Below are 24226 nucleotides of genomic sequence, written 5' to 3' on the forward strand. Positions count from 1 at the left end.
ATGTTCCAGTCCATACGTGCGAGCCAGGTGACTATCTTAGTTATCAGCGTTTTGAGAATGTATCCCCGAGCTTCAACAAGAATAGACACACAGCATCTACATGATTATTTATTTCAAAACAACAAGAAATGAATTAATTCAGATTTGTAACAGGCCTTGAAATACTGGGGGAGGTGGGGTACGGCGATGAAGAACATTAAGAAAATATTGGGGGAGGTGGGGTACGGTGATGAAGAACATTAAGAAAATATTGGGGAAGGTGGGGTACAGCGATGAAGAACCATAAGAAATATTGGGGGTGGTGGGGTAAGGCGATACTGGGGGAGGTGGGGTACAGCGATAAAGAACATTAAGAAAATATTGGGGGAGGTGGGGTACGGCGATAAAGAAGATTAAGAAAATACTGGGGGAAGTGGAGTACGGCGATAAAGGACATTAAGAAAACATTGAGGGAGGTGGGGTACGGTGATGAAGTAGATTAAGAAAATACTGGGGAGGTGGGGTACGGCAATAAAGAACATTAAGAAAATATTGGGGGAGGTGGGGTGCGGCAATAAAGAAGATTAAGAAAATACTGGGGGAGGTGGGGTACGGCGATAAAGAACATTAAGAAAATATTGGGGGAGGTTGGGTACAGCGAAAAAGAAGATTAAGAAAATACTGGGAGAGGTGGGTTACGGCGATAAAGGCCATAAAAAAAACATTGAGGGAGGTGGGGTACGGTGATGAAGTAGATTAAGAAAATACTGGGGAGGTGGGGTACGGCGATAAAGAACATTAAGAAAATATTGGGGGAGGTGGGGTGCGGCAATAAAGAAGATTAAGAAAATACTGGGGGAGGTGGGGTACGGCGATAAAGAACATTAAGAAAATATTGGGGGAGGTTGGGTACAGCGAAAAAGAAGATTAAGAAAATACTGGGAGAGGTGGGTTACGGCGATAAAGGCCATAAAAAAAACATTGGGGGAGGTGGGGTATGGTGATGAAGAAGATTAAGAAAATACTGGGGGAGGTGGGGTACGGCGATAAAGACGATTAAGAAAATACTGGGGGAGGTGGGGTGCGGCGATAAAGACGATTAAGAAAATACTGGGGGAGGTGGGGTACGGTGATAAAGAACATTAAGAAATTATAGGGGGGTTGGATTACGGCAATAAAGAACATTAAGAACATATTTGGGGAGGTGCGGTACGGCGATGAAGAACATTAAGAAAATATGAAGGGGGGGACACCCCTGCTACAGCCATGTCATTCCAGTGTATAACTGAATGGGATGAAATAGCCTAATTAGCTATGCATCCTATCAATTAGGTATTTAGTATATAAAGATTTAAATTTTAGTTTTTAAGTTTAAAATTTACATGGATTAGCCTATGAATAAGCTATGCAACTTTTATGACTGGTAGTAGTGATTATAATGATCAAACAAGACATGCTGCATGTTTAACAATCTTACAAGACATGCTGCATGTTTAACAATCTTACAAGACCTGCTGCATGTTTAACAATCTTACAAGACATGCTGCATGTTTAACAATCTTACAAGACATGCTGCATGTTTAACAATCTTACAAGACATGCTGCATGTTTAACAATCTTACAAGACATGCTGCATGTTTAACAATCTTACAAGACATGCTGCATGTTCAACAATCTTACAAGACATGCTGCATGTTTAACAATCTTACAAGACATGCTGCATGTTTAACAATCTTACAAGACATGCTGCAGGTATTAGTTCAAAGGAAGATTGGGTGTAGCTGTCTAAGTGTTAGATCCTTTCTACAAGTTGGGCACTTTTTCTGTATCTTAACAGCATTCTTGATACATTTGTCGCAAAACACATGTCCACAAACAGTCGAGGTAAGCTGACGTTTTCTTTTCTTTATCTGAAAGACAAAAAGACTTGGTCAATATTACAGTGGTACATTGGTCACTCTAGCCCCATATCTTTCACCTATACACTCCACATTCTAGAGCCTTCCTTTCTCAGTCAAAGATGGGTTATTATCTATTAAAAGGCTAGCTACAATTATTGTACTGGTCTGAAGTACCCTTTGGTAATGAAACTAGAGTAGGTGATACTAGAGTAGGTTTCAACAAGCTATTCGATTAACTCTTTCTACTATTTTACTGCAAATGTTTAGAACACAGGGCAGCCTGAGAATTTAAATTTGACGATTAGCGTTCATCTGCTAAATAAATGGCTATCACAGGATTGCCGAATGGCAGATGGGCTGTCTCTTACCCAAACTGTTACCATTAAACCCTGGAGGTCTGCCCTCAGCAAAGTCTAGTGGAAATGAGGACCATACTCACTGCCTCATCATCGTCCATACATATTGGGCATGTGATAGTTTTTCTAGCGTTTTTGTCGTCGGCACTAGTGTCTCTACTTCTCGATGGAGCATTACTACAAATAAAGAGAAACAGCATGTATGTAATAAGGCTTTGTTAAACGGTTAAAAAAAATTGTTTTTGTTTTTATTCTTCGTTCTCAGTCACATGCCTTAGTCACATTTTTTGGTGGATGTCAATCAACTGGTTTCTATAGAAATCTGTCAACATTGTTTCTCTTCCCACTAAAGAAAAGTGTTTTAAATTTAAAGTGTATCAAAAGGGTGGAGTAAAAAATGCAAATGCTGCTCAATTAGATAACTATGTATCTTAAAAAGACTGAATAAAAAAGCATTTTTTTTAATTGCAAGCAAAAGGATTCTCCAAATAGATTACTGTTTCGCATTTTATTTTATAAACAAATGTCTCACTCATGGGTTTCCATAGTTCTTATGTCTCTGACTGGGTACCGATAGATCTTATGTCTCCGATTGGGTTCCCATAGATCTTATGTCTCTGATTGGGTCCCCATGGATCTTATGTCTCCGATTGGGTCCCCATAGATCTTATGTCTCTGATTGGGTCCCCATGGATCTGATGTCTCTGATTGGGTCCCCATAGATCTTGTGTGTCTGATTGGGTCCCCATAGATCTTATGTCTCTGATTGGGTCCCCATAGATCTGATGTCTCTGATTGGGTCCCCATAGATCTTATGTCTCTGATTGGATCCTCATAGATCTTATGTCTCTGATTGGGTCCCCATAGATCTTATGTCTCTGATTGGGTCCCCAATAGATCTTATGTCTCTGACCGGGTCCTCATAGATCTTATGTCTCTGATTGGGTCCCCATAGATCTTATGTCTCTGATTGGGTCCCCATAGATCTTATGTCTCTGATTGGGTCCCCATAGATCTTATGTCTCTGAATGGGTCCCCATAGATCTTATGTCTCCGATTGGGTCCCCATAGATCTTATGTCTCTGATTGGGTCCTCATAGATCTTATGACTCTGATTGGGTCCCCATAGATCTGATGTCTCTGATTGGGTCCCCATAGATCTTATGTCTCTGATTGGGTCCCCATAGATCTTATGTCTCTGATTGGGTCCTCATAGATCTTATGTGTCTGATTGGGTCCCCATAGATCTTATGTCTCTGATTGAGTCCCCATAGATCTTATATCTCTGATTGGGTTCTCATAGATCTTATGTGTCTCATTGGGCCCCAATAGATCTTATGTCTCTGATCGGGTCCCCATAGATCTTATGTCTCTGATTGGGTCCCCAATAGATCTTATGTCTCTGATTGGGTCCCCATAGATCTTATGTCTCTGATTGGGTCCCCATAGATCTTATGTCTCTGATTGGGTCCCCATAGATCTTATGTCTCTGATTGGGTCCCCATAGATCTTATGTCTCTGATTGGGTCCCCATAGATCTTATGTCTCTGATTGGGTCCCCATAGATCTTATGTCTCTGATTGGGTCCCCATAGATCTGATGTCTCTGATTGGGTCCCCATAGATCTTATGTCTCTGATAGGGTCCCCAATAGATCTTATGTCTCTGATTGGGTCCCCATAGATCTTATGTCTCTGATTGGGTCCCCATAGATCTTATGTCTCTGATCGGGTCCCCATAGATCTTATGTGTCTGATTGGGTCCCCATAGATCTTATGTCTCTGATTGGGTCCCCATAGTTCTTATGTCTCTGATTGGGTCCCCATAGATCTTATGTCTCTGATTGGGCCCCCATAGATCTTATGTCTCTGATTGGGTCCCCATAGATCTTATGTCTCTGATTGGGTCCCTATAGATCTTATGTCTCTGATTGGGTCCCCAATAGATCTTATGTGTCTGATTGGGTCCCTATAGATCTTACGTCTCTGATCGGGTCCCCATAGATCTTATGTCTCTGATTGGGTCCCAATAGATCTGATGTCTCTGATTGGGTCCCCATAGTTCTTATGTCTCTGATAGGGTCCCCATAGTTCTTATGTCTCTGATTGGGTCCCCATAGATCTTATGTCTCTGATTGGGCCCCCATAGATCTTATGTCTCTGATTGGGTCCCCATAGATCTTATGTCTCTAATTGGGTCCCCATAGTTCTTATGTCTCTGATTGGGTCCCCATAGATCTTATGTCTCTAATTGGGTCCCCATAGTTCTTATGTCTCTGATTGGGTCCCCATAGATCTTATGTTTCTGATTGGGTCCCCATAGATCTGATGTCTCTGATTGGGTCCCCATAGATCTGATGTCTCTGATTGGGTCCCCATAGATCTTATGTCTCTGATTGGGTCCCCATAGTTCTTATGTCTCTGATTGGGTCCCCATAGATCTTATGTCTCTGATTGGGTCCCCATAGATCTTATGTCTCTGATTGGGCCCCAATAGATCTTATGTCTCTGATTGGGTCCCAATAGATCTTATGTCTCTGATTGGGTCCTCATAGATCTGATGTCTCTGATTGGGTCCCAATAGATCTTATGTCTCTGATTGGGTCCCCATAGATCTTATGTCTCAGATTGGGTCCCCATAGATCTTATGTCTCTGATCGGGTCCCCATAGATCTTATGTCTCTGATTGGGTCCCCATAGATCTTATGTCTCTGATTGGGTCCCCATAGATCTTATGTCTCTGATTGGGTCCCCATAGATCTTATGTCTCTGATCGGGTCCCCATAGATCTTATGTGTCTGATTGGGTCCCCATAGATCTTATGTCTCTGATTGGGTCCCCATAGTTCTTATGTCTCTGATTGGGTCCCCATAGATCTTATGTCTCTGATTGGGCCCCCATAGATCTTATGTCTCTGATTGGGTCCCCATAGATCTTATGTCTCTGATTGGGTCCCTATAGATCTTATGTCTCTGATTGGGTCCCCATAGATCTTATGTGTCTGATTGGGTCCCCATAGATCTTATGTGTCTGATTGGGTCCCCATAGATCTTACGTCTCTGATCAGGTCCCCATAGATCTTATGTCTCTGATTGGGTCCCAATAGATCTGATGTCTCTGATTGGGTCCCCATAGTTCTTATGTCTCTGATAGGGTCCCCATAGTTCTTATGTCTCTGATTGGGTCCCCATAGATCTTATGTCTCTGATTGGGCCCCCATAGATCTTATGTCTCTGATTGGGTCCCCATAGATCTTATGTCTCTGATTGGGTCCCCATAGATCTGATGTCTCTGATTGGGTCCCCATAGATCTTATGTCTCTGATTGGGTCCCCATAGATCTTATGTCTCTGATTGGGTCCCCATAGATCTTATGTCTCTGATTGGGTCCCCATAGATCTTATGTCTCTGATTGGGTCCCCATAGATCTTATGTCTCTAATTGGGTCCCCATAGTTCTTATGTCTCTGATTGGGTCCCCATAGATCTTATGTCTCTGATTGGGTCCCCATAGATCTGATGTCTCTGATTGGGTCCCCATAGATCTGATGTCTCTGATTGGGTCCCCATAGATCTTATGTCTCTGATTGGGTCCCCATAGTTCTTATGTCTCTGATTGGGTCCCCATAGATCTTATGTCTCTGATTGGGTCCCCATAGATCTGATGTCTCTGATTGGGTCCCCATAGATCTTATGTCTCTGATTGGGTCCCCATAGTTCTTATGTCTCTGATTGGGTTCTCATAGATCTTATGTCTCTGATAGGGTCCCCAATAGATCTTATGTCTCTGATCGGGTCCCCATAGATCTTATGTCTCTGATTGGGTCCCCATAGATCTTATGTCTCTGATTGGGTCCCCATAGATCTTATGTCTCTGATTGGGTCCCCATAGATCTGATGTCTCTGATTGGGTCCCCATAGATCTTATGTCTCTGATTGGGTCCCCATAGATCTTATGTCTCTGATTGGGTCCCCATAGATCTTGTGTGTCTGATTGGGTCCCCATAGATCTTATGTCTCTGATTGGGTCCCCATAGATCTGATGTCTCTGATTGGGTCCCCATAGATCTTTGCATAAAAAAGCTCTCCATAACAGTAAAACATTTTACCAATGCTAAAAATGGTGGCTTTAGAGTTAATGTTTGATGGATTTATCGTGCAAAGGGCCTTTTTTCCATGGAAATTGCTTAATTGACGTTCACCAAAACGATTTTGAAAGTCTTTACTTGTGCATGCAACTGAGAACTAGAAAAGTATCTTTTGAAGTGCACCAAATCATAAATGTTTCTAAACAAAACTTTTGGAAAGAAAATGGTTTATGCTTTTATATCATACCTGGCTTGGTCATTTGTGACATTCTGTACATCATACCTGGCTTGGTCATTTGTGACATCCTGTACATCATACCTGGCTTGGTCATTTGTGACATCCTGTATATCATACCTGGCTTGGTCATTTGTGACATCCTGTACATCATACCTGGCTTGGTCATTTGTGACATCCTGTACATCATACCTGGCTTGGTCATTTGTGACATCCTGTACATCATACCTGGCTTGGTCATTTGTGACATCCTGTACATCATACCTGGCTTGGTCATTTGTGACATCCTGTATATCATACCTGGCTTGGTCATTTGTGACATCCTGTACATCATACCTGGCTTGGTCATTTGTGACATCCTGTACATCATACCTGGCTTGGTCATTTGTGACATCCTGTACATCATACCTGGCTTGGTCATTTGTGACATCCTGTACATCATACCTGGCTTGGTCATTTGTGACATCCTGTACATCATACCTGGATTGATCATTTGTGACATCCTGTACATCATACCTGGCTTGGTCATTTGTGACATCCTGTACATCATACCTGGCTTGGTCATTTGTGACATCCTGTACATCATACCTGGCTTGGTCATTTGTGACATCCTGTACATCATACCTGGCTTGGTCATTTGTGACATCCTGTACATCATACCTGGCTTGGTCATTTGTGACATCCTGTACATCATACCTGGCTTGGTCATTTGTGACATCCTGTACATCATACCTGGCTTGGTCATTTGTGACATCCTGTACATCATACCTGGCTTGGTCATTTATGACATCCTGTACATCATACCTGGCTTGGTCATTTGTGACATCCTGTACATCATACCTGGCTTGGTCATTTGTGACATCCTGTACATCATACCTGGCTTGGTCATTTGTGACATCCTGTACATCATACCTGGCTTGGTCATTTGTGACATCCTGTACATCATACCTGGCTTGGTCATTTGTGACATCCTGTACATCATACCTGGATTGATCATTTGTGACATCCTGTACATCATACCTGGCTTGGTCATTTGTGACATCCTGTACATCATACCTGGCTTGGTCATTTGTGACATCCTGTACATCATACCTGGCTTGGTCATTTGTGACATCCTGTACATCATACCTGGCTTGGTCATTTGTGACATCCTGTACATCATACCTGGCTTGGTCATTTGTGACATCCTGTACATCATACCTGGCTTGGTCATTTGTGACATCCTGTACATCATACCTGGCTTGGTCATTTGTGACATCCTGTACATCATACCTGGATTGATCATTTGTGACATCCTGTACATCATACCTGGATTGATCATTTGTGACATCCTGTACATCATACCTGGCTTGGTCATTTGTGACATCCTGTACATCATACCTGGCTTGGTCATTTGTGACATCCTGTACATCATACCTGGCTTGGTCATTTGTGACATCCTGTACATCATACCTGGCTTGGTCATTTGTGACATCCTGTACATCATACCTGGCTTGGTCATTTGTGACATCCTGTACATCATACCTGGCTTGGTCATTTGTGACATCCTGTACATCATCATCTGATAACTGGGTGGGGGACACCTCGCCAGAATACGATGCAAACATACAGGATGGGCGCTGCCATGTCAAGCTTGGTGCTCTCTGGAATATTCTACTGACACACTGGGAATCAGACAAACTATGAGAACAAGACACAGAATGGATTTTAAACAACAACAAGCTAACAATAACAAAGCTTGCTAAATAATGTTGCTGACAATAACAAAGTATGTTGAACAGTGTTGCTTACAATAACAAAGCATGTTAAACAGTGTTGCTGACAATAATAAAGATTGTTAAACAGTGTTGCTGACAATAACAAAGTATCTTGAACAGTGTTGCTGACAATAACAAAGCTTGTTAAACAGTGTGCTGACAATAACAAAGCTTGTTAAACAGTGTGCTGACAATAACAAAGCTTGTTAAACAACAGGCAAACATATGGCCAACTTATGGCTGGGAGGGCACCAGTCCCGCAATTTTCAATTCAGCATCATAAAAATAGGAGAGAAATATGAAATAAATCTAGAGCTACCAAAAATAAATCTAGAGTGACTTTAAGCTTGACAAGAGAGGTCTACATGAGATTTCACCCCTGAAACAATGCAAAAGGCTTACAGGACATTCAACGCAATCAAGATGAACATGATTTGCTTACCACTATAACAGGTGTGTCAGAAACAGATTCTCTGGTCAAGTCCACCACATCCCTGTCAGGGGAAGATGGTTCTGATGTCAGATCTACCACAAATGACGACCCTGAGGTAAAGAAAGATGCCAACAGCTGATTCAAAACTATAGAAATACATCAAGCAAAATAAATAATAAGTCAGCTACATGGAGTAAAACATTTACAAATAGACGGAGAAAAATAATCCACATCAAGTTTTGATGGCCATGATTTCTATTGATATCATGGCAGTCCAATTAGTTCACATTAAGCCCTCAACAGCCACTCATGAAGTAACAACGAGCCTAAAATACCACACAAGGGTAAGAACTTAGCAAACAAAACTCAAGTCACAAATAGATACCTTAATTATGATCATCTATGGTCATTTCCATGGCCTCAAAACACAAAGTCTCTCTATGGGGGCTCCCAGAACCCATGACAAATCTTGCCACCGTAACAGATTGCATAGAATGTTATAGAATGACCAGTCAACACAACTCTACCAGTTATATCTGTTTAGGGTCTGTTATTGTTTTATTGGGGATTAAAGCTAAAAATAGGGATCAATGGGTTAATCAGTAAAATTAAAATTAATCATTTATAGGATGATTTTCAAGACATATCAGGAAATAAATAGTGGTTGACTGATGTGAAAAAAAAAATTGTGTAAAAAAACAAAATGCAGGCATTAGTTCCTGGAAAGTCAGAAACCTTTCTCTACTGATAGGCTGATCTGGAGATAAAAGTGCAAGTCTACCATAAACCCAACTGACTGTTAAGGAACCAGCTACTGGTGCTTGCACTAGTTTTTTGGCAACTACTGTTAGTGTTACAAGTTCTCTAATACTAAAGACCAAAATAAGGCATTGAAACAAATTTAAGACCCTGGAAATGTTCATTAACTGTTGGTGTAGACACAAGATCTATAACTTCAGGTAGGGTACTCTACCTCTCATGTTGTTGGTGTAGACACAAGATCTATAACTTCAGGTAGGGTACTCTACCTTTCATATTGTTGGTGTAGGCACAAGATCTATAACTTCAGGTACGGTACTCTACCTCTCATATTGTTGGTGTAGACACAAGATCTATAACTTCAGGTAGGGTACTCTCCCTCTCATATTGTTGGTGTAGACACAAGATCTATAACTTCAGGTAGGGTATTCTACCTCTCATATTGTTGGTGTAGACACAAGATCTATAACTTTAGGTAGGGTACTCTACCTCTCATATTGTTGGTGTAGGCACAAGATCTATAACTTTAGGTAGGGTACTCTACCTCTCATGTGGTTGGTGTAGACACAAGATCTATAACTTTAGGTAGAGTACTATACCTCTCATGTTGTTGGTGTAGGCACAAGATCTATAACTTCAGGTAGGGTACTCTACCTCTCATATTGTTGGTGTAGACACAAGATCTATAACTTCAGGTAGGGTATTCTACCTCTCATATTGTTGGTGTAGACACAAGATCTATAACTTTAGGTAGGGTACTCTACCTCTCATATTGTTGGTGTAGGCACAAGATCTATAACTTTAGGTAGGGTACTCTACCTCTCATATTGTTGGTGTAGACACAAGATCTAAAACTTCAGGTAGGGTACTCTACCTCTCATATTGTTGGTGTAGACACAAGATCTATAACTTCAGGTAGGGTATTCTACCTCTCATATTGTTGGTGTAGACACAAGATCTATAACTTCAGGTAGGGTACTCTACCTCTCATATTGTTGGTGTAGACACAAGATCTATAACTTCAGGTAGGGTACTCTACCTCTCATATTGTTGGTGTAGACACAAGATCTATAACTTCAGGTAGGGTACTCTACCTCTCATATTGTTGGTGTAGACACAAGATCTATAACTTCAGGTAGGGTACTCTTCCTCTCATATTGTTGGTGTAGACACAAGATCTATAACTTCAGGTAGGGTACTCTTCCTCTCATATTGTTGGTGTAGGCACAACATCTATAACTTCAGGTAGGGTACTCTACCTCTCATATTGTTGGTGTAGACACAAGATCTATAACTTCAGGTAGGGTACTCTACCTCTCATATTGTTGGTGTAGACACAACATCTATAACTTCAGGTAGGGTACTCTACCTCTCATATTGTTGGTGTAGACACAAGATCTATAACTTCAGGTAGGGTACTCTACCTGTCATATTGTTGGTGTAGACACAAGATCTATAACTTCAGGTAGGGTACTCTACCTCTCATGTTGTTGGTGTAGACACAAGATCTATAACTTCAGGTAGGGTACTCTACCTCTCATGTTGTTGGTGTAGGCACAAGATCTATAACTTCAGGTACGGTACTCTACCTCTCATATTGTTGGTGTAGACACAAGATCTATAACTTCAGGTAGGGTACTCTCCCTCTCATATTGTTGGTGTAGACACAAGATCTATAACTTCAGGTAGGGTATTCTACCTCTCATATTGTTGGTGTAGACACAAGATCTATAACTTTAGGTAGGGTACTCTACCTCTCATGTGGTTGGTGTAGGCACAAGATCTATAACTTTAGGTAGGGTACTCTACCTCTCATGTGGTTGGTGTAGACACAAGATCTATAACTTTAGGTAGAGTACTATACCTCTCATGTTGTTGGTGTAGGCACAAGATCTATAACTTCAGGTAGGGTACTCTACCTCTCATATTGTTGGTGTAGACACAAGATCTATAACTTCAGGTAGGGTACTCTACCTCTCATATTGTTGGTGTAGACACAAGATCTATAACTTTAGGTAGGGTACTCTACCTCTCATATTGTTGGTGTAGACACAAGATCTAAAACTTCAGGTAGGGTACTCTACCTCTCATATTGTTGGTGTAGACACAAGATCTATAACTTCAGGTAGGGTATTCTACCTCTCATATTGTTGGTGTAGACACAAGATCTATAACTTCAGGTAGGGTATTCTACCTCTCATATTGTTGGTGTAGACACAAGATCTATAACTTCAGGTAGGGTACTCTACCTCTCATATTGTTGGTGTAGACACAAGATCTATAACTTTAGGTAGGGTACTCTACCTCTCATATTGTTGGTGTAGACACAAGATCTAAAACTTCAGGTAGGGTACTCTACCTCTCATATTGTTGGTGTAGACACAAGATCTATAACTTCAGGTAGGGTATTCTACCTCTCATATTGTTGGTGTAGACACAAGATCTATAACTTCAGGTAGGGTACTCTACCTCTCATATTGTTGGTGTAGACACAAGATCTATAACTTCAGGTAGGGTACTCTACCTCTCATATTGTTGGTGTAGACACAAGATCTATAACTTCAGGTAGGGTACTCTACCTCTCATATTGTTGGTGTAGACACAAGATCTATAACTTCAGGTAGGGTACTCTTCCTCTCATATTGTTGGTGTAGACACAAGATCTATAACTTCAGGTAGGGTACTCTACCTCTCATATTGTTGGTGTAGACACAACATCTATAACTTCAGGTAGGGTACTCTACCTCTCATATTGTTGGTGTAGACACAAGATCTATAACTTTAGGTAGGGTACTCTACCTGTCATATTGTTGGTGTAGACACAAGATCTATAACTTCAGGTAGGGTACTCTACCTCTCATATTGTTGGTGTAGACACAAGATCTATAACTTCAGGTAGGGTACTCTACCTCTCATATTGTTGGTGTAGACACAAGATTTATAACTTCAGGTAGGGTACTCTACCTCTCATATTGTTGGTGTAGACCAAGATCTATAACTTCAGGTAGGGTACTCTACCTCTCATATTGTTGGTGTAGACACAAGATCTATAACTTCAGGTAGGGTATTCTACCTCTCATATTGTTGGTGTAGGCACAAGATCTATAACTTCAGGTAGGGTACTCTACCTCTCATATTGTTGGTGTAGACACAAGATCTATAACTTCAGGTAGGGTACTATACTCTATCTCTGATGTTGTTGGTGTAGACACAAGATCTTTCTATAACTTCAGTTTTGGTACTCTACCTCTTCTTATCGTTGGTGTAGACACAAGATCTATAACTTCAGGTTGAGTTGCTTGAACCTCAGCCACAATAGTAATATCATCCTGAGCTTGGCTTGAAGTAGTTATACTGATGGATGTATCTGTGGATTGTCTACAGGTGGAGTCATTGGGTGACACAGGGATCCCCAGAGTACTACATGAACTTGTTATATTGCCCAACAGTGAGTCCATTGCATCGTCAAACCTCTTCTCATATGCTTCCTTCTCATCACCAGTTTTTATTTGTACTTGAGATGGAACTTGATATTTTGTCTCATGTCTAATCTATGGAAAATAAAATTGGTTTAGAAAAAAATGCTAACAGAATAGTTTCATAAAACAAAAGACAACCATTCTTGCAAATTGGCTAAAAGCATGAGAAAAGTATGTGTAAGTCATTTTTATAAAACTAAGAATTTTCATTGTACTCCTAGAATTCAAAGTTAGTTTTTTTTTTACTAGAATTTTGCTGGTTTATACCTAAAAGTTTCGAAAATACCAAGTAAAAATTTGATGTCTGCTAAACTCTTCCCTTAAATTTCCAGCTCTGGGAGGAACATACAAAGAATCTTTTTTCATTCTTTAGATAATACCTGTGGGTTTTGCTGAGATAATGGCTTCTCTAGTGACTTGTCAATGTCATCTGCTGCACTACTAGATCCAGGGATACCGGCGCAATATGAGGTGGCAGGTAAAGGGTATTGCAGAATTATTGAGCTGTCTAGCTCTGACATGCATTGACGCTACAGAATAATGAATGGAGAAAAAAATGGTGCAATTAGATAAAAGGAGCAGAAAATTATTTTTAAAGATAATTTCATCTACAGTTATTCTGGGCTATCCAGTTAAGCGTGGAATGCCAGTAGTTTTTTTGATAAGTTTTAGCGGAACGGGAACTAATAGTTATGACATCAGAACACAATGTTTTCAAAGTGCCAACAACGGTTTCAATTGTATGGCGTACCTGTTGAGGAATTGTAAAATAGAGTGAACAAAAAAGAAAGGCCAACATACAAACCTGTCATCTCGGTAATGATTTAAAAACATTGATTATTGACAATATAATTCAGGATGGGTTTGACTCGATGTATTATCCCGGTAAATTGACTATTGTTGCAGACAAGTTCAAAGTAAGTTGTTCATTGGTCACTAAAATTTGGAAAGTGTTATACAGTTTGCACCTCCCCTACATGAAAAATATTAAAAATCTTTGTTGTATTTGACTTTAACTTGAGTTTAGTTCATTTTCAAAAGAATTCTAGAGTCGAGAATGGGTCCTGTAAAACATTCTGACGTTTGACAGCACACTTTGAATTGACTTGTTACATTGACCAATCATATGGCAAGAAGCCTGTTATACAACCACGCCATTATGCAAATGTTCTCATGCTAAATCCCGAAATAGTTAAAAATGTGTTTTTGGGTGTCGGGCCACCCCAGAAAATCAGACGGCTCGCTAAAATTCCACTTGCCTTTTACCTAAAAACATTCAAAGCTCGCCTTGACAACATGCTATTATGACATCAAAACTTATAGTTCAACTGAATAGTGCAGTACATACAGGTATGAAATAAATTTTAGAGAAAGATTTCATTTGAGAAGACTCTAATCTTAAAGAACACCTGATGAATGGTCTTGTCTTGAAAAAAATGATCTAATTTTCTTGGACTTGGCAAAAAGATTTAAAAAGTTGTTGAACTTCTTGTGGATAAGAAATTTAATAATTGTAAGTAAACTACAAAAATAATCCATTCTTCAGATCATGATCTCCTATTGATCTACATATGGGGGCTTGCAAAGAGGTTACCCATCAGGTAAGACATTGGGGGAAATTTAAAACTATATCAACACATTACAGTATATTGAAATACAAAAATCGTTTTTTATAAGCTTTATATCAATCTAAGGGAAAGTTCATTTATTATCCCGAAAGGGGGGTGGGTGGGCGAGGATTTTGATAAAAGGGATAAAATAAGCCGACCACCCCTTCAGGAGGAACAAAATTTCCCATGCTTCCCCTTATGCTTCCTCCATGTTATTTTCGGTGCCCCCCCCCCCCCCCCCCACTCCTGAAATCCAAAGAAAGAAGGAGCAAAAGGAAGAAACGGCAATGACAATTTCAAAAACAGACAGAAAATGGAGGGGTAGGAATGTCTGAGAACATTAATTTAGAAAAAGTGAAGGCACTCAGTTTCTCAGAGATGCTGTAGATAAGGTAAAAGAAGCAAAAAGGCTTTTCTATGCTGTAGATAATGTAAAAGAAGCAAAAAGGCTTTTCTATGCTGTAGATAACGTAAAAGAAGCAAAAAGGCTTTTCTATGCTGTAGATAACGTAAAAGAAGCAAAAAGGCTTTTCTATGCTGTAGATAACGTAAAAAAAAGCAAAAAGGCTTTTCTATGCTGTAGATAACGTAAATGGAGCAAAAAGGCTTTTCTATGCGGTAGATAACGTGAAAGAAGCAAAAAGGCTTTTCTATGCGGTAGATAACGTAAAAGAAGCAAAAAGGCTTTTCTATGCGGTAGATAACGTAAAAAAAGCAAAAAGGCTTTTCTATGCTGTAGATAACGTAAAAGAAGCAAAAAGGCTTTTCTATGCGGTAGATAACGTAAAAGAAGCAAAAAGGCTTTTCTATGCGGTAGATAACGTAAAAGAAGCAAAAAGGCTTTTCTATGCGGTAGATAACGTAAAAGAACAAAAAGGCTTTTCTATCTTCTTCTTGCAAGAAAAGTGCAGCATGAGAAAAGAGAAAGAAAAGAGAGAGGAAGACAGTGAATCAGATATGAGTGAGGATTTTGATGATGCAGAATAAGCGCTTATAGCATTAAAACGTTTTGTTTATATTTTAGATATGGAACATAAGCATATTATAATATTTAATAGTGGAAATCGTAAAAAGATGTATTTCTGGTGTACCACGATAAAACGTGGCTTAAGGTACTAGCACCTGCTATTTTGGGGTATTTTGGGCTTGTTATAAAATTGCACTGCCATGGAATTGATCAAAATTGACTACAGATATAGAAAGAATAGTTACTAACAGTTAGTAACAGTTTGGAAAAGGGTGGTTGATGAGATTGACAGCTGGAGGTGCTAATTGAATTAAATAGCCTGTGTCCTTTATTCACTATATTTGCGTTTTTTACCTATGCTTTTGATAATAAAAATAATTTATTTTGCAATATTCGATCAAAATGATAAAACAAAGAATCTAGTGGGACTTTTTTTAACATTTTTTTCGGTGAAAATAGAGCAATTAAAAAAAATCAAAATATCAGAAAACATCATGCATTTGTATTATGGAATTTTGGAAAAAAACTCCCGCTTGTTTCTTTCTTATTAGCTTCACTACATACATGGCAATTTTTAACGCAAACCCCTTTTTTTTCTTGGAGCAAAATGTGTTTGACCTTTCCTGTATAGAAAATAAAATTATAAATCTGCCAAAAAAAATATAATCCCTTGACGAAACAGGGTTTCAAAACTCCTTACTTGTTTACCTCAATGCAGTTACTGCAAATTTTGGCTCAAATACTTTATTTATCCTGTAGATATACACCGAAGAATAAAGTTCGCATTTTGCACAAAATTCCACTAAAACTCCAGTAAAACTACAAGCTAGCATTACCTCCAGTGTATTTTCTTTGAAATACCACTGACTTTTGCTCCAAAAGTTGCTCCTAGCCCTTCCTAGGAAATTCTGTTTGCAATGGTATTCAAATTAGGGATGTGTGATATATGAGCCCTAATCAATTTGACCTTTTGAACAGCTTGTTACCAAATAATTTCAGTGCACAATTAAAAAAATACAATACCCTTCCAAGTTTTTTTTACATTCTTCTTGTCTATTTTGAGTTATTGAATGTATAACTCGGTCCACATTTTACTTTTTTTGCTTCAATACTAAGTAAACTTACATTTTGATGTTGCATAAGCATGACCTTATCTAAGTGTTGACAGATGTGCAAAGCTATGGAGAAATAATTTTTTGATGTAAAGAAAAATAAATAGCATATATGAAAAATATTAAGGGACACCTAATTAATACAAAAACATTGAAAAACCTTGTGTCGCAATTAGTCTGATCTTAAACCATAGATTGATTGGACTATATACCTTTCTTTCTTGTGAGGGAATCCCTTGTAATAAGCTGTCCTCTATTCCTGGTAATAAGCTGTCCTCTATTCCTGGGAATAAGCTGTGTGGATTTGTCAGCCTTGTTGTTTCTGGGCTATCACAGCATTCTAGCTCCTCTGAATCCAATTTTCTCTTACGTTCACTCTTGACAAACAATGGTAAATGTGAGTTGTTACTAGGATGTAAATGTTTGATTCATACTAGGATTCAATTGCAAGGGCATAATACATTTTAATCTTATAGATAATCTTTTATTATTCAAGTCCAGATTCATCTTATATTTTGGATTGGGCGCATAAAAAGTTCAACGATAAATTCACATCCAAGTTTAATAGATAGAGGAGCCAATCCTTTTCTAGTGGTTCAAACCAGATATTGTAGTTTTTAAATCAAGGTAATTCAAGTCTTTCACTGCCATAATGCCCTGAGACGCCTGTAAAATATAGGCCCAACTCCAAACGTCAAAAATGCAAACTAAACATCACCAGACCCGGATACTCATAGATTCATCCAAGGCATAGACGACCTTCAAAAGCGCATCTAAGCAATGTAATAGAATTGACTTTTTTTTGTCAAAATATCAACCTTGATTTTTGACCAATTCGTAAACAAATGCTTAATCTTAGAAACATTTCTTACCAAAAAAGACACAAAATTCCGAACTACAAATAGAGACAAGCAAACACAGATCAAGTCAGAAATAGATACCTTTATTGCGCTCCGTCAGGTCCCATTTTACAGCAATCAGTCACAATAATCAATGCTAGAACCTCCATTAGAAGCGAGTCACCATGTTTAGCCTATTTTGCATGCCTGCACTGCATCATGGGAGTCTTGAAAACACCTTGACAGACAGGCGGGCAATCTCCTCCCCCAAAATCATAACAGTTTTTTTATAAGTCTCTTTGCCCCGAAGCCAAACAAAACATTTCCAGGTCCAAGGAACCCAGAATAAGCCTGAAAACAATTTTTGAATAAGGTTGGGTAGCAAAGATGGCCCACATTGGAGAGTACGAGGCCATTCACCAGAAAATTCCTTTCTCACTTGGTGAAGCCCAGACAAGGAATTATCCCATCGAATCAACCTCAGCGTGCAAACATCCATAAGCACAGCATTTATTATGCCCAAAAAGACTTCATGATGTCCTAAGGCACTCTCCAGATGTGAAAAAGCTGTAATTTTTAGACAAATTACAAGAACAACTGTTGTAAGCAACAGGCTGTAGCAGTGCCGTCGCTAGAAAGAAAAGGCACCGCAGTGCATTGTTGGAAACTTCAAGGCATACCGTCTTGGGTCAGGGGTAGCTTAGCTTAACTGGTAGTGTTGGACTTGAAATACGGGGGGAAGTTTCTGTTTTCAGTCTGTTTTTTTTACAATGTTGCTCAAAAGTACCCAGGAGTGAAAGGTTTAATAAACCTGGATTATTAAATTTTGTTATTCCACATGAATTGACTATTTCCAAACTTTCAAAATAGACAATGCAATCACTCTCCTCCCATTCAATAGCCTTTACAAATTTGGCACACCAGAATCAAGTTCAGCACAGACCTGTGGATGGCTATGCCAGTTGTGCTGTATGGCCTAAATCATGACATGTCAATCACGCGCGCACGAATAGCCAATCAGGAAAGAGATGGTGCAATAACAGCCATGTGGTCCCACAAATGTCCCACAAAAACTTGGCAATCGATGCCGAAAAAGATTGGTTTGAGATATTTTCTACGAATCTGGACAAGCAAATAAGCATTTTCCAGTCAGCGTAGAAAGTGCCATCCCTGTTTTCTTTGCCCGGCCGCTTTTAGTGTAGAGTTGGGACTCAATTGTAGAAAAACACGTAAAATTTACTACGAAGAAACGAAAAACAAAAAGCAAACAAATCACTTACAAGAGCAGTGTAAGTCCTACCATTAAACTTGTGTTTGATATTATACCTAGGCTACTTCAATTACATATAGGAATGAGACTGTCGTTTGTAGTTTTACCGTAAATCTTGGAGTTTGCCAATAAAACTTGTTGTTAGAAGTCGGTCGTAAACAACGAATTCGGCTTTCTCTTCCGATTTTCCCCGCACTTAAATCACTGCAAGTTGACAAAAATAGCTTTGAAAACACATAAACACTTAGTACCTATCGTAGAGAGCACCGCTTTATCTTATTATTTCCAATTTTTCGTATTTTAAGCTGGATTTGTGCCATTTCCATTCAACAATCAAACTCGTAGTCATCTATTTCTATGCTTCATTCTCACAAGATTTTCACCAAGCTTGGTCAACAAGACAAGTTTCCATCATGTTAGGTTACTGTGTTTTATTTTCCAAGTCGCAGGAAAACCCCTATAAACGTCTGTATTTAAAATAACTCAGGGCAGGACTCACTGACCTTCTATTTGCTGCTTTCTGATTGGATATTCGTGCGGGCGTCGGATCTATGAATTAACACATTGACCCCTCAACCGGCCTGTACTGGCTTTGGGAAGTACCCACAACCCAAAAAATTCATAAATGCAAAATAAACACAACAAGATGAAGATACTCAGGCATCAGTCTAAGGGATAAATGGTCTTGCAGATATGCATCCAACCAAGGTGTTGGCATCTACTCTTAAGCCAAATAATAGCACAGGTTCTTTGACAAATCTCAAATTGAACAAGGAGAGAAAAGCAGAATCACCCCTCTCAATAAAACGCTCAAAATACCACACAAGGGAGAGAGATCAGCAAACACAGCTCAAGACACAAATAGATACCTTTATTCTGATCCTTCAGGTACATTTCCAAGGCCTCAAAACACAATTTCCACTCCTTGAAGGCTTGTACAACCACGAAGATGTCTTTACGTATTGCAAAGCATTCTGGGAGATCCAGGGGAAATTTCACGAGGGGAGGGCCAGTCAACACTCCTCTCCCCAAAGTCAGATGGTTTTTTATAAGTCTTTTCACCCGAAGCCAAACAAATCAATTACAGGTCATACAGACCCAGAATAGCAGTGTAAACAATTTTGGAATCAATTTGGTTTCAGAAAAGACAGCATTTAGGAGAGCTGTGGTGATTCATTAGAAAATTATTTTCTCATTCAGGCAAAGCCAAACAAGAAAAAATCATCAGGAATCCACCTTTGCTTGCAAATATCCATAAGCAAAGCACTCAATTATGCCCCAAAAGACTTCATGATGTCCTGAGACACTCTCCTAATATGCTCATAGCTGTATTTTTGATGAAAAATACAAGCAACCAACAACTTGTGCTGGCTTCAGCACAACGACGAGGGGTTAAAAGTTGGGACCGCAAAGCACTGTTGGAAAGCTTGGATACCGCTGACTAATGGCAGCTGTGTTTGACTTTGACGGGCTGTATAAAACTCAGAATAGGGGGGGAGGTATCTGTTTTCAGTCTGTTTTTTTGTAAATTCAGCTCAAAAAAGCCAGTCAATGGGTTAAGCTATCATATTGATTCGAATTCTTCTTTGTGTTTTAAAGGACTAAATACTAGATTTGAGATAATTGAAGTTTCATTATCGTGCTTTGTGTACAGAACATGCACATAGCATATATAGAAGGCGTACACCATAAAGCAAAGGAAAGTCCTATTAACTTCTTTAAATAACAAAACAAAATACAAGAACCAAAGAAAGCCAAGAGAAATATTTGGCATGAATAGAGCGTGAAGAAGACACGACATTTGAAATTTACACAAATAAAATGCTCACCCGATCCATGTGAACCTGATTTCTTACGCGTTAGTCAGTAATTTGGTGGAGAATATAGTTCTGTCTATAGCGTGGATGGACTGTCGTCCACGCCATTGCGGTGTTATCATCAGTCAGCGGAAACCCATGAAAGACTAAGCGCAAAATAAATGGTGACGTCATCCGAAATTGCAAAAATCCCTCAAATCCAAGCCCAATAAATGTGACCCCCCCAAGACTGGACGCCCCAAAATTTGCAACCCACCCCCACCACCACATTTTTATATTCAATAATTATATCTCTTTAAAAACACAGAGACTTGAATATAACCTTTCACGAGGTGCGAACGCACCCCCCAATAGACGTGCTATTTATAGAAAAAACTATAAAGAATAAGCTCTACATACTCTGATATGTAGTCAAGTCCGACAATAAACGTCCAGTGGAGATACTGGAAAGGTATAAAGAAAATCTTTTTTTTTCTAGTTGAGATACTGCAAAGGCATAAAAAAATCTTTTTTTTTTAGCTAAATAGTGATTCATAGATACTTAAAATCGAAAAATCTCATCGCTAGTTTTGTTTTCCGGTACGAACTGGCAACGACAATAAACATAGCATTTTCTATAAAACGTTACCTCGTGCCAGGCCCGTAGCCAGGGGAGGTTCGGACGAACCCCCCCCCCCCCCCCCCCCCCCCCCCCCCCCCCCCCCACCACCACCACCACCACCACCCGGCTTGAAGGTCCGCTCAGAACAAACAAAAATATATAACGTTTGGCTGGAGATATAAAGTGCACATCCATATGTTTTTAAAATATAAAAAACTTTCTATAATAATCATCTTTATTATTATCGCTATATCTGTATATGTTAAAAAGTACCCTATTTATAACATGCCTTATGTAGTCATAAATGTGGACTTTAAAAGCACACTAGCATACACACATTAGCACCAGTCTGGCCAAGACGGGACGCTAGCACAGTCTATTCCCCGTGCAGTTCGGCAACCATGGACAGCTGTTTCGTCCTTATTTGGACTCGTCAGCATGGCATAGCCGGTTTGCCTCAGTTAAACTTCATCGGCAAAAAAAAACTGCAGGGCGACTTCGACTCGAACGAAGTGCTTTAAACCACAGCTTAGATTCATGTGGGATCTAGAGCTGCGACCGGGCTAGCGTGATGCCAATTGTGCGGATCACGCATGCGACCTTTGCTAGTCTAAAACTCCGTCGGATAGCCAAACTATCCTTGCTAGTATGTATACATAAATGTGGACTTTAAAAGCACACTAGCATACACAAATTGGCACCAGTCGGACCAAGACGGGACGCTAGCACAGTCTATTACCCGTGCAGTTCGGCAACCATGGACAGCTGTTTCGTCCTTATTTGGACTCGTCAGCATGGCATAGCCGGTTTGCCTCAGTTAAACTTCATCGGCAAAAAAAAGTCCTTATGTAGTAAGGCGAGGAGAGGGGTATACCGGAAATTTGGTCCGCTAAAATGGAAAAAACGAACCACCCCGCTCAAAATCCTGGCTGCGGGCCCTGCGTGCGCAACCTTACCTTATGATTACCTTATGATTCCAAAAATAATTTTTGCACTTTACTAATCACTATGAGACTGGTATGCATGGCTTAAAATATTTAAATAAACTTACTATTTGCAATCGCTAAGCCAGTACGGAGCGATGTGAATATAGCGCTTTTACAGCAAAGTCAATTAGCCTATATACGCTCTTCTAGGCCATGTTTTACGATTATCCAAAAGCTTTTTCAAAGTTTTGCTATTCGAAAAAGTGTTCAGAGTGTTTTGGTAATGGAGTTTCTATTTTTTAAGCGATCCGTGACCCGGAAGTGATGGTTTAAACAATTCCGTCTCCCGGTACATTCCGTACATCGTTCACAGGCGGATACCCGTGTCTTTTATTTTAGAACCTTCTAAAACAACCCTAGACCTCTTTATGGATGTATCATTCGATATAAAATTACGTCCCACAACAGAGATTTTGGCCCGCAAACGCGGCCATGGTTTTAAGATTTCATAGGATCCGATTAGATAGGGGTCTTTGAAATCTTGTAGCGCGTGAAGAATAATTCGAAATTATTTCTTTTTTTATTATTCTCGGCTTCCCCGAGGGGGGGGACCCCGGGGAAATATGGGGACTTTGAAAATCAAGCTTTCCGTGCCCCCATATATCCCCTATATGTGGGGCTCTACTCTCGAGCAAAGTCCACATTATGGTGGGGCACATATAAAGCAAACCCCCATATTGTCCCCATATTGTAATAATTTGTTTAACATAATGGTATAAAGTGTGTAAAAATAAAGACAAATCTCCATTAACCCAACGTTGTTTTAACAATATCCAGTGCAATAATATACAAACAACAGCGCCCAAATGGCTTGTGATGAGATAAAACACTTGCTGATAACTGTACACGTGACGACTTGAAATTATTCTACTGACACAGGATTCTCTGTCGCCTCTACTGGCACACAGGATACCCGTCAGTCTACACTGGCACACACGATATCCGTCAATCTATACTGAAACACATGATTTCCGTCAGTCTATACTGACACACACGATCTCCGACAGACGATCTCCGTTCATCTATGCTGGCACACACGATATCCGTCAATCTATACTGAAACACATGATTTCCGTCAGTCTATACTGACACACACGATCTCCGTCAGTCTATACTGAAACACATGATTTCCGTCAGTCTATACTGACACACACGATCTCCGACAGACGATCTCCGTTCATCTATACTGGCACACACGATATCCGTCAATCTATACTGAAACACATGATTTCCGTCAGTCTATACTGACACACACGATCTCCGTTCATCTATACTGGCACACACGATATCCGTCAATCTATACTGGCACACACGATATCCGTCAATCTATACTGGCACACACGATATCCGTTCATCTATACTGGCACACACGATCTCCGTTCATCTATACTGGCACACACGATATCCGTCAGTCTATACTAAAACACATGATTTCCGTCAGTCTATACTGACACACACGATCTCCGTTCATCTATACTGGCACACACGATCTCCGACAGACGATCTCCGTTCATCTATACTGACACACACGATCTCCGACAGACGATCTCCGTTCATCTATACTGGCACACACGTTATCCGTCAATCTGACACACACGCTGACTTTAATTCTGACGCGGTTTTAAATAAAGTTTTAGCTTAAACCTTTTGCCTGTACATTGTACTGAACATTTTATTTATTGGTCTTCTTCCTTTTTCGAAGTCAGATGGCGACGTCCCAGAAACCCATGTATCGATAAACCCGCAATTTTATATTCAAGCACACATAACACTAATTTCGTTTTTGCCAATTTGCATGCCTGCTTTTCTACTCGATAAAGCATAATACTTCATGCAGTCATCAATATGGTTAGGGTTTGGGGTCAGTATCCAGAACACACTACATTGATGGCTACATGAAGTTTCAACCCGCGAAACGAGCCATGTACCGCTGTCATTACGATAGCGCTGGCACTAATCGCTAACCCGCTAGAACTTAATTATTTACCTTCGCCTAATAAAATACGGCGTCTAAAATTTATATATATATATATTTTTTTTT

At 39.8% G+C, this 24226-nt stretch overlaps 1 protein-coding gene across 2 annotated transcripts; it reads right to left on the reverse strand.

Annotated features, from left to right (window-relative positions):
- Positions 1-92: 92 nt before the first annotated feature.
- Positions 93-20751, reverse strand: LOC116614112 (E3 ubiquitin-protein ligase RNF4). 2 transcript variants are annotated; one of them, XM_048729098.1, is made up of 9 exons: positions 17614-17637; positions 16885-17049; positions 16686-16738; positions 13364-13513; positions 12752-13055; positions 8755-8855; positions 8080-8219; positions 2320-2413; positions 93-1889 (listed from the first exon to the last, which is right to left on the reverse strand). In XM_048729098.1, exons 3-9 carry the CDS (start codon positions 16704-16706, stop codon positions 1740-1742), a joined length of 960 nt encoding a protein of 319 aa, XP_048585055.1. In that variant the 5' UTR covers positions 16707-16738; positions 16885-17049; positions 17614-17637; the 3' UTR covers positions 93-1739. The 2 variants fall into 2 exon arrangements, with proteins under 2 accessions (XP_048585055.1, XP_048585054.1); XM_048729097.1 differs by lacking the exons at positions 16686-16738; positions 17614-17637 and adding an exon at positions 20611-20751.
- Positions 20752-24226: the final 3475 nt, after the last annotated feature.

Source organism: Nematostella vectensis, chromosome 6, assembly GCF_932526225.1.
Source record: "Nematostella vectensis chromosome 6, jaNemVect1.1, whole genome shotgun sequence".
Lineage (NCBI taxonomy): Eukaryota > Metazoa > Cnidaria > Anthozoa > Actiniaria > Edwardsiidae > Nematostella > Nematostella vectensis.